General features: G+C 46.7%; 1 protein-coding gene and 1 pseudogene across 7 annotated transcripts in view; one reads left to right on the forward strand and one right to left on the reverse strand.

Moving 5' to 3' along the window:
- Nucleotides 1–7,771: 7,771 nt before the first annotated feature.
- On the reverse strand, nt 7,772–8,470 carry Ifitm2-ps3 (interferon induced transmembrane protein 2, pseudogene 3; annotated as a pseudogene).
- Nucleotides 8,471–12,233: 3,763 nt separating this feature from the next.
- The window catches only part of Usp48 (ubiquitin specific peptidase 48), a 67,689-nt gene continuing 62,152 nt past the window's right edge, over nt 12,234–17,770 (forward strand). For 6 of the 7 annotated variants that reach the window (XR_592739.4, XM_006239234.5, XM_006239235.5 and 3 more), the window contains exons 1-2: nt 12,234–12,435; nt 12,849–13,061. Coding sequence is in view for 6 of the 7 variants with exons in the window: in XM_006239234.5 (XP_006239296.1) it covers nt 12,431–12,435; nt 12,849–13,061 (218 nt within the window). In the remaining variant the exon portion in view is untranslated. Of the gene's footprint in view, nt 12,436–12,751; nt 13,062–17,770 lie in introns of those variants that run through there. The other variant, NM_198785.2, reaches the window with a different exon arrangement.

Below are 17,770 nucleotides of genomic sequence, written 5' to 3' on the forward strand. Positions count from 1 at the left end.
GGTTTCCTAGTATTCAGTCAAGCTCTGCCCATTGTGGGAGATGGTCCCCTTCTGCTGCCTGTGGATCAAGGACCAAGATGTAAAACTCTCGGCTCCTCCAGCACCAAGTCTGCCTGCCTGCTGCCATGCTCCCCACCATGACAATGGACTGAACCTCTGAAACTGTAAGCCAGCCCCCAACTAAACCTTTGCCTTCTGAACAGTTGTCTTGGTCTCTGTAGGCAATAGGACCCTATCTAAAATGCATGTGTATGTGTTTTTGGATAGAGTCTGATGCAATCCAGGCTGGCCTCAAACTTGATATGACACAGTCAAGAATGAACTTGAATTTCTGATCCTTAGGCCTCTACCTCCCAAGCGCAAGGATTAGTACTGTGTGTGAAAACAGTTGCTCACTCTGGGAACAAGTGGATGTATTGCTAAAAGGTGTTGACAGAGAATTAAAGGGTTAACAATCACAACAACCCTGAAGACAGGGCCTGAAGTGTTCCCAGCTTTTGTGACTGGTGACAACCTTTCATATCTCTAGTGACTCCCCACCCCCACCCCCAGCCCCAGTCCCCTGTATTTGCTGGTGCTGGGGACCTACAAGTTAAGCATTTGGTATACCTGGAGCTACAGTGTAGCTCTCCCCAGTGACGATACTAGGCCAGGTAATAGGGGTACGCCTGTCACCCGCTCTGTCAGACATAGTTATTATCCCTATGAGCCCACAGAGCAGGTGCACTTACACGTTTCCTTTAAATGATGAGAATTTTGGCCCTGGAAAGATGGCTCAGTGGTGAATGGTGCTGGATGCTCTTACAGAGGACTCCAAATTCACCTCCCAGCATTCACAATGCTGGGCAATTCACAACTGCCTGAAACTCTGGTTTCAGGAGTTTTTTTTTTTTTTTTTTTTTTATTAACTTGAGTATTTCTTATATACATTTCGAGTGTTATCCCTTTCCCGGTTTCCAGGCAAACATCCCCCTCTCCCCTCCCCTCAGGAGATCTTATGGTCTCTTCCAGCCTTGGACAACATCTACACACATGTGCACATTCCCATACATACATGTACATAATAAAATAAATAAATCTAAGTAAATAAATGGTGAGGAATTTGAGCCCAGATAAGGTTAGTAAAGCAGTGTTGGGTGGAGTATTATTTGGGCCACATATCCTGACTCAAGTGATTTTTTTTAAATATATATGAGTACACTGTAGCTGCCCTCAGACACAGCAGAAGAGGGCATCGGATCCCATTACAGATGGTTGTGAGCCACCATGTGGTTGCTGGGAATTGAACTCAGGACCTCTGGAAGAGCAGTCGCTGCTCCTAACCATTGAGCCACCTTTCCAGTGGCCCTTGCACCACATTTCCCGATTTATTTATTATATATAAGTACACTGTAGCTGTTTTCTGTCTGAAGACACCAGCAGAGGGCATCAGATCTCATTACAGATGGTTGCTGGGATTTGAACTCAGGATCTCTGAAAGAGCAGTCAGTGCTCTTAACCGCTGAGCCATCTCCCCAGCCCTTGCACAATGGTCTTAACCTTTAGTCTCTCACGTCTCTTTTGTACAAAATGGGGACAATACTAAAATATCTTATTGGGTTATTGGGAAATTTCATGTTAAGTTAACAATGTAAATTTAGTTTTCAAGGTGAGTGTGGTTGTGCACACCTTTCATTCCAGTGCTCAGGAGGCAGAGGCAGGTGGATCTCTGAGTTTGAGGCCAGCCTGGTCTACAAACCAAATTCCAGGACAGCCAGGGCAACAGAGAGAAACTGTGTCTTGGGGGAAAAAAATCACTTTTCAATATCATAAACTTCCATTTTAGGCACTGGAGAAAATTCAAGGAATGAAATAGCTAATTTATTTTGTGATAAGTAGTAAGGTAAAAAAAATATTATACAGGGGCTGGACTGATGGCTCAGCAGTTAAGAGCACTGACTGCTCTTCCAGAGGTCCTGAGTTCAAATCCCAGCAACTACATAGTGACTCACGACCTTCTGTAATGGGATCCGATGCCCTCTTCTGGTGTGTCTGAAGAGAGCCACAGTGTACTCACATACATAAAATAAATAAATAAGTCTTTAAAAAATATACTATACAAGGACGTCAACAGACAGGACATTTCAGAAAGTCGTTGATATCTTGTCAGGACAGCTAGGGAAGGCCTCCCTAAGAAGTGCTTTTGAGTACAGACCTGAAAAAAAAATGGGAGGGAATGTTGCTGTAAGGTGGCTTAGTGAGTAAATGAACCTGCAAAACAAGACTGACAACCTGAGTTGAGCCCCAGTATCCCCACTAAGGCAGTTGGATGTGGTCATGCACATGTGCAATTCTGGCATTCCTACCGTGAGACAGAGATGAGGCAGGAGAAGCCCTCAGAAGTTTCTGGGCCTTTCAGTAGTCTGATAGGCAAAGAGAGAGGTCACAAATGTTCCTTTAGAATGCATTCATTTCAGGAGGGTATATTCTAGCACTGGGGAGACAGAAATAGGCAGATCTCTGTTAATCTGAGGACAGCCTAGTCTGCATATACATGGGTATAATGAATACACACACACACACACACACACACACACACACACACATCTGATGCCCTCTTCTGGTGTGTCTGAAGACAGCGACAGTGTACTCATATACATAAAATAAATAAATCTTAAAAAACAAGAAGAGGGGGGCTGGAGAGATGGCTCAGCGGTTAGGAGCACCGACTGCTCTTCCAGAGGTCCTGAGTTCAATTCCCGGCGACCACATGGTGGCTCACAACCATCTGTAAGGAGATCCGATGCCCTCTTCTGGTGTGTCTGAAGACAGCTACAGTGTGCTCATATATAATAAATGAATAAATCTTAAAAAAAAAAAAAGAAGAGGAAAAAGGAGGAGAAGCAGGAGGAAAGGGAGGAGGAGGGAGGGAGGAAGAAGAAGGGGAGGAGATGGGAAGGAGGATTAAAAGTAATGCCGTCTGCTGCTATGTGTTTCTGTTTCTGACCCCAAATCTGATTTTGCTCATAAAAATGCAAGTCTTGTGTATCCTTTATCTAGAAATGGGTCTCTGATCTAAAGAAAATGACCACGATCCTAGGCACTCCAGCAAAGCAAGGCTTTCCTTCCCCAGAAGGAAAGTCAGTGTAGTCAGGGGCTATACTGGTTTTCTACTCCTGATACGAAGGTGTCCTTTACCTTGCTCTGTGTGGGCAGAGCTCCTTCACTTTATGGAATGATCTATTGACTTAAAAGCACAGCATAGTTGCTAAGCAAAGTGTATTTAATTTTTGAGAAGGAGATGTGACCTTGAACATGTATTTTGATCTTTAACAAATGTAACCTAGGAGAGGGATTTTTTTTTCTCCAGATGTCATCTTTACTGGTTTTCTTCTTCTTTTCTTCTTTTTTTTTTTCGGAGCTGGGGACCGAACCCAGGGCCTTGCGCTTGCTAGGCAAGTGCTCTACCACTGAGCTAAATCCCCAACCCCATCTTTACCACTTTTTAAATTTTGCTTTATTTAACTATGTGTATGAGTGTGTGGGTTTGGTTGTGGCTATGTGCAAATACCCGTTGGCAGGTTAACCACCTGACTTGGTTATTGCGAGCGGAACTTGGGTCCTACAAGAGCTCTTAACCTGTCGCTCTAGCCCCCCCACCCCTTCTTCTTCTCCTCCTCCTGCTCCTCCTCCTCCTCCCTTCTTCTTCTAATGTTAGGTTATGGCTCTGACCCTTTATGTCCTAATTTCACAGTCTGAAGAAGAACTGAAGGGCCACAGTTCAGGAAGGCTCTGCGCATGTGACACAGAGTCTTGGGGTTTTATAGAACAGAAAAGGGGGACCTTTGGGGATGGAAGATTCCGTTCGCAGAGCAGTTCTCCTGCAGCCTCACAATGATAGGTAGTAGTGGTTTGGGGGCGTGGATCTCCTGATCCAATGTATTCACAGGTGCTGTCAATCAAGCCAGCTTTCCAGTCCAGAGCTCCTTAGTCCACCTGAGGCTTTTCTGTCATTGTCAGATCCCTAAGAACAGGATGAGTCTCATCTGGCAGTTCTTCTCCCTCTCCTCCCCTTACCCTAAACCTCTCCAGTTTAGGGGCTGGCCTTGCTTTACCCCAGCCTCTCCTTCCTAGATAAACCACTGATTTGGACCATACACTCTCTTGGCTCTGCTCTGGGCCTCTTGGTTCTTAGCTTCTCTCTGGGTCAGCTTGGTCTACTTGCCCTCCCTTCCTTTTCTTTCCTCCCCCATCCTTCCTCACCTGGCCCTCCCCTCCCACCCTCTCGCCTGGATCAGTCTGGAGCATCTGGCTGTGCACTCCCTCATAACTCCAATAACAACCTTCTCAACCATCCCCAGAAGCACTGGGGGCATGCTCAACCTCATTGCCATTGCACCATTAACCCTTCACTGTCCACTCTCCACTTCCAGCCCCCCCACCCCCATTTCTCTCCCTTAGCAATCTGCTCCTTCTGGGGTTTCTATATCTTTGGTAAACATCCCATCTCCTTTGTCATCCATGTTTGAGAAAGCAGCATTCACGTAGTGGACGGCATAGTAACGTGTCATCACGGGCTCAGTGAAGCAAAGACGAATTATTATACACCGAAATAAATGAAGGAAGTATAAGTTAAAAATAACTGTCGGGGGGCTGGGGATTTAGCTCAGTGGTAGAGCGCTTACCTAGGAAGCGCAAGGCCCTGGGTTCGGTCCCCAGCTCCGAAAAAAAAAAGAACCAAAAAACAAACAAACAAACAAAAAAACTGTCGGGGTTGGGGATTTAGCTCAGTGGTAGAGCACTTGCCTAGCAAGTGCAAGGCCCTGGGTTTGGTCCCCAGCTCCGAAAAAAAAGAAAAAGGAAAAAAAAAAAAATAACTGTCATGGGGCTGGAGAGATGGCTCAGAGGTTAAGTGTCGGCGCCTGCACTGACACGGTACTGAGAATCGGGCAAAAGCCTGCGGGATGAAAGAAACACACACACACACATACAGGTTATCGTGTCAAGCCAGGAGAGAGAGAGAGAGAGAGAGAGAGAGAGAGAGAGGGAGGAGAGACTCCTGTAGCTTTATTCACCACTTTTATATACCCAAGTTCTCCAGGTAGAAAATATCTGGGAAGCACAGTGGGAAACCCTGGCTCCTGACTACCTGGCTCATGACTTCGGTGACAAAAGACCGACTTAATTAGGGAGAAATCCCAGAAGACCAGCCTAAATCTCAAGGATAAAGGCTAAAGAAGCAAAAGGCAGAAGTAAGTTGACCACCACCCAGGTGTGGTCCTGGTGCGTGGGTTCCACTTGCATCAGCCGGGCTCAGCAGAGGTCATGCAGTGGAGACAACGGGTGTTTACTACTTGGTCTTTTCTTCCTGTGCCGTAAATACATGGGAGAGGCTCTTAGAGGAGTACGTGTGGCCAAGAGTCACGTAGCCACTTTGAGCTAAACAGTCACAAAACAGCCAGGCCCAAATCCAATATGGCTCACTACAGTTAAGAGCACTGACTGCTCTTCCAGAGGTCCTGAGTTCAATTCCCAGCAACCACATGGTGGCTCACAACCATCCGGAATGGGATTCAATATCCCCTTCTGGTGTGTCTGAAGTCAGCGACAGTATATCCGCATACATGAAATAAATAAATAAATCTTAAAAAAAACCTGTCACGTCATATGTCTGAGGTAATTACCATATTTTGCCAGAAATGAATCTTTCAAGGTTACTCTGACCCTCATCTGACTTTGATGTGAGTTATGGACTTTGTGAATTTTGCCTCTAAAAATGCTGTACTCGGGCTGGAGAGATGGCTCAGTGGTTAAGAGCACCGACTGCTCTTCCAGAGGTCCTGAGTTCAAATCCCAGCAACCACATGGTGGCTCACAACCATCTGTAATGGGATCGGATGCCCTCTTCTGGTGCATCTGAAGACAGCAACAGTGTACTCATATACAAAATATAAATCTTTATAAAAAAAAAATGCTGTACTCATGAGCTTAGGCATCAAGAGACTCTGAGGCATGAGCCTGCTCTTTGGTTGCTGCCTAATAAAGAACTCACATTCTTTTTTGGGACATGGAGTTTGAGACAAGGTTTTTTTGGGGAGTCCTGCCTGTTCTGGAACTTGCTCTGCAGTCTAGGCTGGCCTCAAACTCACAGAAATTCACCTGCATCTACTTCTCAAGTGCTGGGTTGAAAGGCATACACACACACACACACACACACACACACACACACACACACACACACACATTCCCTTTTCTTTTTTAAAAAAATTTTTTATTTGTCATATATGAGTACACTGTCACTGTCTTCAGACACACCAGAAGAGGGCATCGGATTCCATTACAGATGGTTGTGAGCCACCATGTGGCTGCTGGGAATTGAACTCAGGTCCTCTGGAAGAGCAGTCAGTGCTCTTAACCACTGAGCCATCTCTCCAGTCCATATTTCTTTTTCTTAATTCTTTGTTTATGTATTTTTTTTCATGCATGAGTACTCTATCTGCATGAACACCTGCATCCCAAAGAGGGGATGAGATCCCTTTATATACGGTAGTGGGCCACCATGTGTTTGCTGGGAATTGAACTCAGGACTTTAGGAAGAATAGCCCATGCTCTTAACCACTGAGCCATCTCACCAGCCCCTCACATTCTTTCAATTGGCTTAGTTAGTGGATTATTGCACTCTGTAGACCAGGCTGGCCTTGAACTTACAGAGATCTGTCTGCCTCAGCCTCCCAAATGCTGGGATTAAAGGAGTATATTGCTATTCCCAACAACAAGTGCTCTTAATCCTCAATCACCTCTCTGGCCCCTCCTCCTCTCTAAAAAAACACATTTAAATTGATTTTTATTAATTTTAATTATGTGTATTGTGTGTGGCGCGTCTGTATGTGAGTATATGCATGTGACTGTAGGTGCCTGCAGAGGCTAAGGTGTTGGGTTCCTTGAAGCTGAAGTTCCAAATGGTTTTGGTTGTAAGGCTCGAAGTGAGTCTTAACTCCCCGGAGGCCCCCCAAGTGAGATACAAGAATGGAGTTTGATGCAAACACAAGAGGTTTATTTTCTGGTGCATCAGGGTTGAACTTCAATCAGCCTTTCGAGGCAAGTGACTGGAGGGCAACCCCGAATGGCTATAACAAGCAGTTTCTTTGTTTTGTTTTGTTTTAAAGATTTACTTATTATATGTAAGTACACTGTAGCCGTCAGAACAGGGCATCAGATCCTGTTACAGATGGTTGTGAGCCACCATGTGGTTGCTGGGATTTGAACTCAGGACCTCTGGAAGAGCAGTCGGTGCTCTTAACCACTGAGCCATCTCTCCAGCTATCAAGCAGTTTTTATACTTTTTAGAGGTACAGGTTGCATCAGCAAGGTTACAGTCGCCCTCCCCCCACCCCAGGTGAGGACCGAACCCAGGGCCTTGTGCTTGCTAGGCAAGCGTTCTACCACTGAGCTAAATCCCCAACCCCCGAGGTTACAGTTTAAACTTATTGGCTAAGCATACTGACTTTTGAATCCATTGGCTAGCAAGCATATGACATGCATTCAAACTCTCATCTGGGACCAGAGGGTCAGGTGACTATGTCAATACATTCTTCAGATTTTCAAGAATGTTCCTCCCGAGAACTGTGGGTGGAGAATGGAACTTGGCCTAGCCTTGACCTGAGGCGGGAAGCTGGTACTTGCCCTAATCTTGACCTGAGGTGGTGGGTGTAAAGCTGGCCAAAGCCCCTAGGGTCCTTTACAGTAACTGCATAACCTACCTACTTTCTACCAGGCCAAGCCTCTTAATGGCTATTACACTTCTGTAAGCACTAGGGTCCTTCAGTGGTTGTTGGAAATTGAACAGGGATCCTCTGGAAGAGCAGAATGTGCTTTTTTTTTTCCCCACCAAGTGTGCTTTATTGACTCCACTGTGGACAGATATGCGAAAGTAACATTTGCATACACATAAAGGGTAAAGGGTCAAGGCCTGAGGGTGGGGGGAGATGTGGACTGTGGGACATAGGGCAGCTAGAATCCAGAGTGTGGCGTTCTTTGTGAAAGGGACTGTAAGACTACCGCAGAGGTGGTAGAGAAAATGATGATGCAGATAATGACCATGAGGACACTGAAGATCAGGGAGCTGATGTTCAGGCACTTGGCAGTGGAGGCGTAGGCTTGGGCTCCAATCACATCGCCCACCTTCTTCCTGTCCCTGGACTTCACAGAGTAGGCAGAGGCAACGAAGCCCAGGCAGCAGGTGTTGAGAAGAGGGTATTGAACAGGGACCAGACCACATGGTCAGGCAGAGACCTCTCTGGGCATGCTGATCACGGTGGTCCTCACAACAGCTGAGTTGTTGGGTTCCCCCAGCTCAGTCACCCCGTACTCCTCTTTGATTGTCTCATAGTTTGGAGGAAGCCCAGCATTGGTGGGCAAGAAGGCTTGGGAATTGTGGCTCATGGTATTGACTCTGGAACAATCGCACCGTCTCCGGGACGTGCTCTTAACCACTGAGCCACCTCTCTAGCCCAATTTATTTGCTTATTTATTTTTGGTTTTTCGAGGCAGGGTTTCTCAGTGTAGCCCAGGCTTTCCTGGAATTCATGCTGACCTCAAACTCAGAGATCTGCCTGCCTCTGCCCCTCAAAGGTGTGTGCCCCCCAGCCCACCTAACTTTTTCATGCATGTGTCTGCTTGTTTGTGTGTGGAGAGCCCCTGGCGTCACTTCAAGGATAGAGGCAAGAATATTTACATTGGACTAAGACGACAAGGATGTGAGTTCAGATAAGAATATTTACATTGGGTTAGGACAAAGCTCAGGATGCATACAGCTGAGGAATGCATTGTATTTCCTTGTATCTTGGTCATCCCGATAAACCCCTAGGCACAGTGACCACATGACCTTGGTTTATTGTCTTGTTTGTTCCTTGACTACTTTGTCTGTGATCTAAGAACTGACCCCACTATTTGCATGTACCTAGAATGGTATAAAAGCAGACTGGAAACAAAATAAACCCTCTTTAGCGCTGGCTGGAGTCATGCTATTGAAAGAATAAGAAAATACAGAGGTTGGGGATTTAGCTCAGTGGTTGAGCGCTTGCCTAGCAAGCGCAAGGCCCTGGGTTCGGTCCTCAGCTCCGGAAAAAAAAATACAGCCAACAAGTCAGTTTAAAAATGCTAAAATGCTGGGCTGGGGATTTAGCTCAGTGGTAGAGCGCTTACCTAGGAAGCGCAAGGCCCTGGGTTCGGTCCCCAGCTCCGAAAAAAAGAACCAAAAAAAAAAAAAAAAAAAAAAAAAGCTAAAATGCTATCTCACCCCTAAGAAGCCCTAAATACCTCAAATTCCAGACCCTGTTCTAGACCAGTGAGTAGGTAAAAAGTCACATTTCTTGAGCCTGCTCCCCCCAAGAACTAGATAAAAGGGCTTAAGATAAGGTCCTAAGTACGTAATCCTGACTTAGTAAAGATAACAGAAGCTTCTCCCAGGAACTAGCTGACCATAAAGTTAGATTACAATCTTTTTTTTGGGGGGGGGGGGAGCTGAGCGCTCTACCACTGAGCTAAATCCCCAACCCCTAGATTATAATCTTTTTTTTTTTTTTGGAGCTGGGGACCAAACCCAGGGCCTTGCACTTTCTAGGCAAGTGCTCTACCACTGAGCTAAATCCCCACCCCTAGATTACAATCTTATAAGCAATCTTGAGAGACAGGAAGCTTCTCCTTGTGATTTTTCACAGGTATTCTCGGCACTTTCCAATGACGCCATCCATGTCCCCTTGGGTTGTGGCTTCTTTCTTTAAATACCTCTTCTCTCAGCCACTCAGGGTTGAACTCCTCTGCCCCTGCGTGGGATATGAGTCTCAACCCCCGTGCACTGGTTCCTATCAATAAACCTCATGTGATTACAGCAAGAACGGTCTTTTTTTTTTTTTTTCTTTTTTTTTTAGTTTTTTTCGGAGCTGGGGACCGAACCCAGGGCCTTGCGCTTGCTAGGCAAGTGCTCTACCACTGAGCTACATCCCCAACCCCAGCAAGGACAGTCTTACTTGAGTTCTTGGGGAGTCGAGTCATCTCCAGACTTGAGTGAGGGTCTCCCCACTCTAGGGGGTCTTTCACTATAATATTATCTAATCATCTTTTTCATTTATTGATTGATTGTATATGAATTCTGTAGCTGTCTTCAGACACTCCAGAAGAGGGCATCAGATCCCATTACATATGGTTGTGAGTCACCATGTGGTTGCTGGGAATTGAGCTCAGAACCTCTGGAAGAGCAGTCAGTGCTCTTAACCACTGAGCCATCTCTCCAGTTCTGTCTTTTTCTTTTTAATCCTCCCTCCCTCTCTCCCTCAAGACTCTGCTGACTGCCTGAGCTGGCTTGGTCACCTGAGCTGGCTTGGTCATATGTGTACATGTGTGCAGTGTCTACAGAGGCCATACTGATGTGGAATTGGTGTCACAGGAAGTTGTGAGTCAGCCAGTGCACGTGATGGGAACCAAACTCTGGTCCTCTGTGACTGCTCTTAACTCCAGCCATTTCTCCAACTCTTTCTGTTGGGTCTTAAACCTAGAACGCTGGCTATTTGAGGTGCCTATTTAACATCAAAGTGTGCTCTGGCTGCTAGTCTTCCACAGTCCCTACCTGTCCCTCATGGCTGGCAAACCCTGCCACCTACCCTGAACTTTCCAGTCCAAGACCTGGGCTGCTATTTCTCCAGCTTCTCTGATTTCCATAGAACCCAGCCATTGCGGGTACGCCAGTCTCTTTGCCTCATGGCCACTCCTCTTGGCTTCTGGCTCTCCTCTCTTTGCCACCCTCCCTGTCTCCTCACATGGATGGCCCAGTTCAGTCTACTGGCTATAATTACTCTGGACTGTTCTGGATGCCTCTGCCTCTGCTCTCCCTCATGTCTACAAGAGGCCATCATCCGTAGGAGCAGCCATGTCTTCTTTTCAGGTTTTCGCTCATTCCTTTTTGAGAGTCTCCCACTGCCTCAGAGTTCCTACTCACCCAAGGATAACCTTGAACTCCTGATCCTCTTGCCTCTGACTCCTGGAATTCAGTGGAATGACAGGATTGGGCCTGGTTGGCTCTGTAGCAAGTCTCATGACATGTCTGTTTATCCTAACTTTGACCCAGACTGAAAAGGACTCGAACACCCACTCTATCATCACTAGCTCTTGCACCTTTGCACAGCTTGACCACTGCTTTCTGTTGTCCCTGAGAATTTTTTTCTTTTTTTTTTTTTTGGAACTGGGGACCGAACCCAGGGCCTTGCGCTTGCGAGGCAAGCGCTCTACCACTGAGCTAAATCCCCAACCTGAGAATTTTCTTTCCTCTGCGTTCACTCTGGAATGCTGCCTTTTTCTAACTTAAGAAAGTAGTTTGTTCAACTTTTTTTGTGTTTTTGCAACAGGGTCTCATCATGTAGCTCTTGTCTTGAAACTCACTAAACTCACAAGGATCTACCCGTCACCACCAGAATGCTGGGATTAAAGGTGGGCACCACCACGCCCCACAACAGTGTTCAACTGTTACTGGGTGGAATTCGGTGTCTGGTTTTTTTTCTGAGACAAGGTTTCTCCGTGTGGCCCTGGCTATCATGGAACTTACTCTGTAGACCAGGTTGGCCACCAACTCAGAGATCTACCTGCCTCTGCCTCCTGAGATTAAAGGTTTGTGCCACCACCAACCACTAGTGTAGGGAAGGAGGTGTGTGTTTGTGTGTGCACACGCGCGCGCGTTTGTGAGTCCTGACACACTACACTCTGAGATCTTTGTGTTTTTTATTTTCAACCTAAATGTCAACCGAACCACAAAACCAAATCTTGCTTTCCTTTAGTTAATTAACTGACTTCAGTTCAAGGTTACTTGGGGGCAGGTGGGGTGGGGTGGGGACTGGGGAGTGTAGAGTAGATCAGAGAGGAATTTAGTCCTTAAAACCAGGCAGGACTTTTACATATGTAAAGTCCTTGAATAGTGTTTCTTTAGCAGTAAGAACGCTTTTTCAGTTGTAAAACAAGGTGATACCTTTTAGCCTTTAGGTCCCAGGGGAAGAAGTTGCAAAAAAGGAAATAGTATCACAGCCTGGGGCTAGGGTGTACCCTCCATAAAGAATTAAGAGGTCAAAGCGTAAACAGGGGACCTCCTACAGCTAAGAACGCGCCCCAGACCTGAGTGTACGCCCCTACACAATCTGCAACTCAATGACTGAGCCTATCACCTTCTAAGACTACAAATCCCAGAATGCCTTGCACTCCGCGAGTGGCAGAACGCGGTGCAAGCTGGGATATGTAGTCCGACCGTAGCATCGACAAAACACAACGCCCCGTGACGTCAGAGAGCACGGGAAGGGAGCCGGAACCGGTCCAGGCTCAAGTTAAATCATCCTCCAGGGATCCGACTCTGGAGTTCTGGCTGACCCGGTTTCTACTATTAACAGGTCCCACCCACAGTCCCGGCAGCCCTATGGTGTACGTTGAGTACTCTTTGGTGTGATTTTGTCACAGTTACAGGGGAAGTATGGGGAGCAAGGGCAAGTGCCCTCTCGTCAGAGTAGACGACGGAGGCTGAAGCGTAGTTAGCTGCCTTCGCCATGGCGGAAAAGACGTGGCAAGCCTCCTTTGGGCAGCCGCTTTGCTTTCTTCCGCCAGTCGGATTACAGGCGCTTTGGGCGCAGGGACTCCTGGGAGCATGCATGCGCAGACTACAGCAGGTTATACGCCTCCAACGTCCACAGGCGAGGGGACTGTCGGGTATCGGCAGCGGCACTTTGCGGCTGGTCGTGCAAGCTGGGCGCGGGCGGGCGGGTGCGGCGGCTGTGGCGCGCGCAGGTGATTGACTGGTCCCTTGGCTGAGGGGAGCGCTTGGTTCTTTCGGCTGGCAGGTGCCAGTGCCCGTTCGGGCGGAGACGGAGGCGGCGCCGGAGGCCACCCGGCTCGGCGAGTGCTATTTCGGTCAAGGCCATGGCTCCGCGGCTGCAGCTAGAGAAGGCGGCCTGGCGCTGGGCGGAGACGGTGCGGCCCGAGGAGGTGTCGCAGGAGCATATCGAGACCGCCTACCGCATCTGGCTGGAGCCCTGTATCCGAGGCGTGTGCAGGTGAGGTCCTCGCGTGGCTCAGGTGGGAGCACGGCGATGCACGGGGCTAATGCATCTCCTCTCGGTTTGCATGACCGGAGAGCTGCGCAGCCCCCGAAGTGATGCGGCTGCTGGGCTCTCATCCTGAAGATGGCGGTGGAGATGGTTGGAGATAGGGCTTAGTAAGTAACGCTGCAGGGTTGGTTGGTCTTGGCCATAGCTGTGTCCTTTTCACTTGTAAAAGGGGAACTTGCCTGCAGCAAACTTCATCGACGTTGTGTCTTCTGTCACACGCTGAGAAGGCCTGACCCTAAGTCTCATTTGCAAAGAGCAGGTTTAGAAAACCCTTTGGTTAACCTACGTCATCGGACCTCCACTATCATTGGTTGGCTCTCTTTGATCTATTTTTCTTTCGGTCACCCAAACTCCACACCACTTTATAGCGTAAAGTGTTTTTGTATGTTCAAGTTCTGCTCCTTTCTGTTTGGCCCTTGGTTCTTAGCTTTTGCGTAGAGTGGTTTCCTTTTTTCAAAACTACCTTGTAGCTTGCACCGGCGTGCATTCAATCGAACTGATAGACCTAGGCATGCTCAGTAGCTCCGTTTCAGCGGGCGTGTAGGGTGATCTGGAAGACGCGGAATCCTTGGTTCCTGGCCTCGGAGCTACCTCATTTGAGATATAATGGAAGTTAGGAAGTTTTCAGAAGTCAAAGCAGTTGCATCGTTCTAAACTGTAGGTGTTTGCTCATAAGGACAATTTGGACTCCTCAAAGTTCTGGAATGTCATCAAGTTGTGTATTGTGAAATTTAAACAGCTTTACTGTACTCATTTGAAGTGCACTGTTACAGTGCTGCGTGCTGGCTGTTTAGCTCGGGAGTGGCTGTTTTGTACACTTTAGTCCCTTGGTTCAATTAACCGCACTGGGGATTAAAAAAAAAGAGTTCAGTCTGGGGCTGGAAAGATGGCTAATTGGTTAAATGGGCTCAGGCTGCTCTTCAAAGGATCTCAGTACCAGGTTCTGAGACCCCACATCAGGAGGTTCACAGCCACCTGTAGAGCCACCTCCAGAGTATGCAAAGCCTTCTAGATACTGTGGGTACCTGAGCATTAGTACACACACATAACACACACACACACACACACACACAGAGAGAGAGAGAGAGAGAGAGAGAGAGAGAGAGAGAGAGAGAGAGAGAGAGACAGACAGAGACATAAATAATCGGTTTTGATATTGTAGATCTTTTTCTTTTTTTTCCCTTTTTTTAAAAAATTTTTATTTCTTTTTGCGGGGCTGGGGACTTTAGTGTTTCATATGTTTGAGGATTTCAGGGCGGGAGTTTTCTCTGACCAGAATGGCTTCCAACTCAGATCCATCTGCCTCTGGCCCGCCAGTGCTTGGATTAAAGGCATGTGCCATCACTGCCTGGCATGTTTAAGATTTTTAAGACAATATTTTCTTCTAATGTATGACTACTATTTTGCATGCGTATGTGCATGGGCACCATTTGTATTCCTGGTGTCCATGGAGGCCATAAGGCGACTTCAGATCTTTTGAAACTGGAGTTACAAGGGTTTTCAACTGGCATGCAGGTGCTGAGGACCAACCCTTAACTACTGAGTTATCCCTCTAGCCCCTTTTTTACTTTCTTTTTTTTTTTTTGGTTCTTTTTTTCAGAGCTGGGGACCGAACCCAGGGCCTTGCGCTTCCTAGGCAAGCACTCTACCACTGAGCTAAATCCCCAACCCCCCTTTTTTACTTTCTAAGACACCTAATTGTCCAGGCTGGTCTAGTCTGTGTGTGTGTGTGTGTGTGTGTGTGTGTGTGTGTGTGTGTGTGTGTGTGTTTATTGCCTCCTGCTTTGAATAGATCCAGGATCTCAATATTCCATCACACAGGTATCCCCTCAGCCCCCTTTCCTTGTTTGGTTTGCATTTACAGAATAACTGAGATGAGGATCTTTTCAGGTTCACATTGGCCATTTTTATCCCCTTTTTTCTTTTTCTTTTAAGATAGGATTTCTCTGTATAACAGTTCTGGAACTCACTTTGTAGACCAGGTTGACCTCAAACTCAGAGAAATGCCTGCCTCTACCTCCCAAGCACTGGGATTAATCGAATGCATTTATCTTTAATAGTTCATGTAACCTTATCCATCTATCCGTCCATTTTTTTTAAGATGTATTTATTATATATAAGTACACTGTAGCTGTCTTCAGACACACCAGAAGAGGGCATCAGATCTTATTACAGATGGTTGTGAGCCACCATGTAGTTGCTGGGATTTGAACTCAGGACCTCTGGAAGAGCAGCCAGTGCTCTTAACCACTGAGCCATCTCTCCTGCCCATAAATTTTCTTTAGAGAAAATTATTTTAGGGTTTTGTTTGTTTTGGAGACAGGGCCTCATAGCTAATGCTAGCTTCTGTGACCAAGGATAACCTCAAATGTCTGTTCCTCTTTTTCCACCTCCTAAATATATATTTTATTTGTGAGGTGCTGGGGTTTGTACCTAGGGGTTGCTATATACTAGGCACCCTCAAACTCACCCCATCCTCCCCTCCTTTTGGGAGGTGGCTGGGGGAGGGAACAGAGAGTTTCATTACCTAGACCAGGCTGACCTGGAATTCACAGATTTATCTGCCTGCCTCTGCCTTCCAGAGTAAAGGTCCGAGCTACCACACCCTGCCCCCCCATTTGCATTTGTGGAACTGTTGAAAAACAACTGGGTTAAGAACAATGGAACCAAGTCCTTGATTCTCCTTTGTGTAGGTGGGGGAGTAAAGGTCACCTTGTGGGTTTCTACTTTGTGGGTTTGATCGGTCTGCTGGCATTTGTGTGGGTTTTTAGACTGTAGCTTATACTGTTCTTATATTTGGAGTGATTCTCCCTTTGCCTCTCCAGCAGGCATCCCTATAGCCTACTTTTGATATGAGCTCTTCTCATTGTGTATCTCTGGTGGGCCTGGAACTTGGTGTGTAGACCAGGCTAGCCTTGAATTCAGAGATCCAGTGTTAGGATTAAAGACAAGCACCACTAGACCACCTTACCGGTATAGGAAGTTGAGTGCTGTGAAGCCAGTGTCTTGTTTGGTTGGTCATTGCCTGTCTATCTTGAATATCTATCTTAGAGACTTTCATCCTTCCAGACTGAGGGACTCACTCACTGGGAAACCCCAGGGTATAGCCTATCACCGGGAGTTTTAGTTTCTGTGTTCTCAGACACAAGTCTCTTTTTTTTTTTTTTTTTTTTTTGGTTCTTTTTTTTCGGAGCTGGGGACTGAACCCAGGGCCTTGCGCTTCCTAGGTAAGCGCTCTACCACTGAGCTAAATCCCCAACCCCCACAAGTCTCATTGTAGCCCACCTCGACCTAGAGATTCTTCTGCCTCAGCCTTCTTAAAATTCATAAGTAGATGTTTTAAATTATGTTTAAAATTCATAAGTATTTTGAGACAAAATAGTAGGAATTTTTTGTTGTTTGGACTTTTGAGACAGGATTTCTCTGTAACATTGGCTGTCCTTGAACTTGCTCTGTAGACCCGGCTGGCCTCGAACTCAGAGAAATCTGTCTGCCTTTGCCTCTCTGTGCTGGAATTAAAGACTTGTACCACCACCACCAATTATGTTCTTTAAAAGAAAATTGGGGGGGGGGGTTGGGGATTTAGCTCAGTGGTAGAGCGCTCAAGCGCTAGGCCCTGGGTTCGGTCCCCAGCTCCGAAAGAAAAAAGAAAAAAAATAAAAAGAAAAAGAAAATTGGGGGAAAAAGGTGGTGAGAGCAAAAGTACTGGAGTGCTGGCCCAGTGGTTGAGAGAGCACAGGCTGCTCTTCCAGAGACCGAGTTCAAGTCCCAGCAACCACATGGCAACTCATTAACTGTCTTTAGCTCCAGGTCCAGGGGACCTGATACCCTCAGAAGTTCATACAGGCAAAATACCAGTGTACAGGAAATGAAGTTGGGCTGGAGCTTTGGCTCTCTTGATAAGTGTTGCATGCAGGAAGCCCTGTGCTCTGTCCCTGCTGCACAAACAGGACACATATCTGTAATCAGGAGGCAGAGGCAGATTGATTGCTAGAAATGCAAGGTCAGCCAGGTCTTTTGTAGGATGATCCAGGCCAACAGGGGCTATAGAGACCCTGTCACAACATGAACAGTGATCTGTGAAGATATAGCATGCTTATCCTGTAAGGTAGGAGGCACTGGATGACATCTGTTCTGTTGGGCTTCAACAGTGCCAGTCAGCATGTGTCGTACCACGGAGCCCTGAGTCCTAGTTCCTGGTTTTTTTTTTTTTGTTTTTTTTTTCCTGTATTTTTATTTGGTAAGCGAGGGTAGGTAAACAATTAGTTTAGTTTCTTTTCAGTTTAAAAGCTGATGGTAGCAGGAAGTGCCTCTTCAGGCCTGGAAGAGTTTTTGACACTTTGCTGGGAAGGACAGCTGACTTCTTGGTTCTAGAGATCTTTTGAACACTGTTTTAGTAGTATATTGGCCATGAGGAATTTTTCTGTCTAGATTGTCCCAAGGTGTCGAAAGCTTTAAATAATACTCTTGCTTTAATGTATAGTTTATAGTGGCATCTTGGCTCTTAGATGAAAGTGGTAAATGGAGATGTTGAGAAACCTATGGAAGAGTAGCCTGTGCTCAGAGGTCTTGAAAGACTCCGTGTCTGGGAGAATTCTTGGGGAGATGACTCAGTGATTGAGACCGCTGACTGCTCCTGCAGAGGACCTGGGCTC

This window comes from Rattus norvegicus, chromosome 5, assembly GCF_036323735.1.
Source record: "Rattus norvegicus strain BN/NHsdMcwi chromosome 5, GRCr8, whole genome shotgun sequence".
Classification (NCBI taxonomy): Eukaryota; Metazoa; Chordata; class Mammalia; order Rodentia; family Muridae; genus Rattus; species Rattus norvegicus.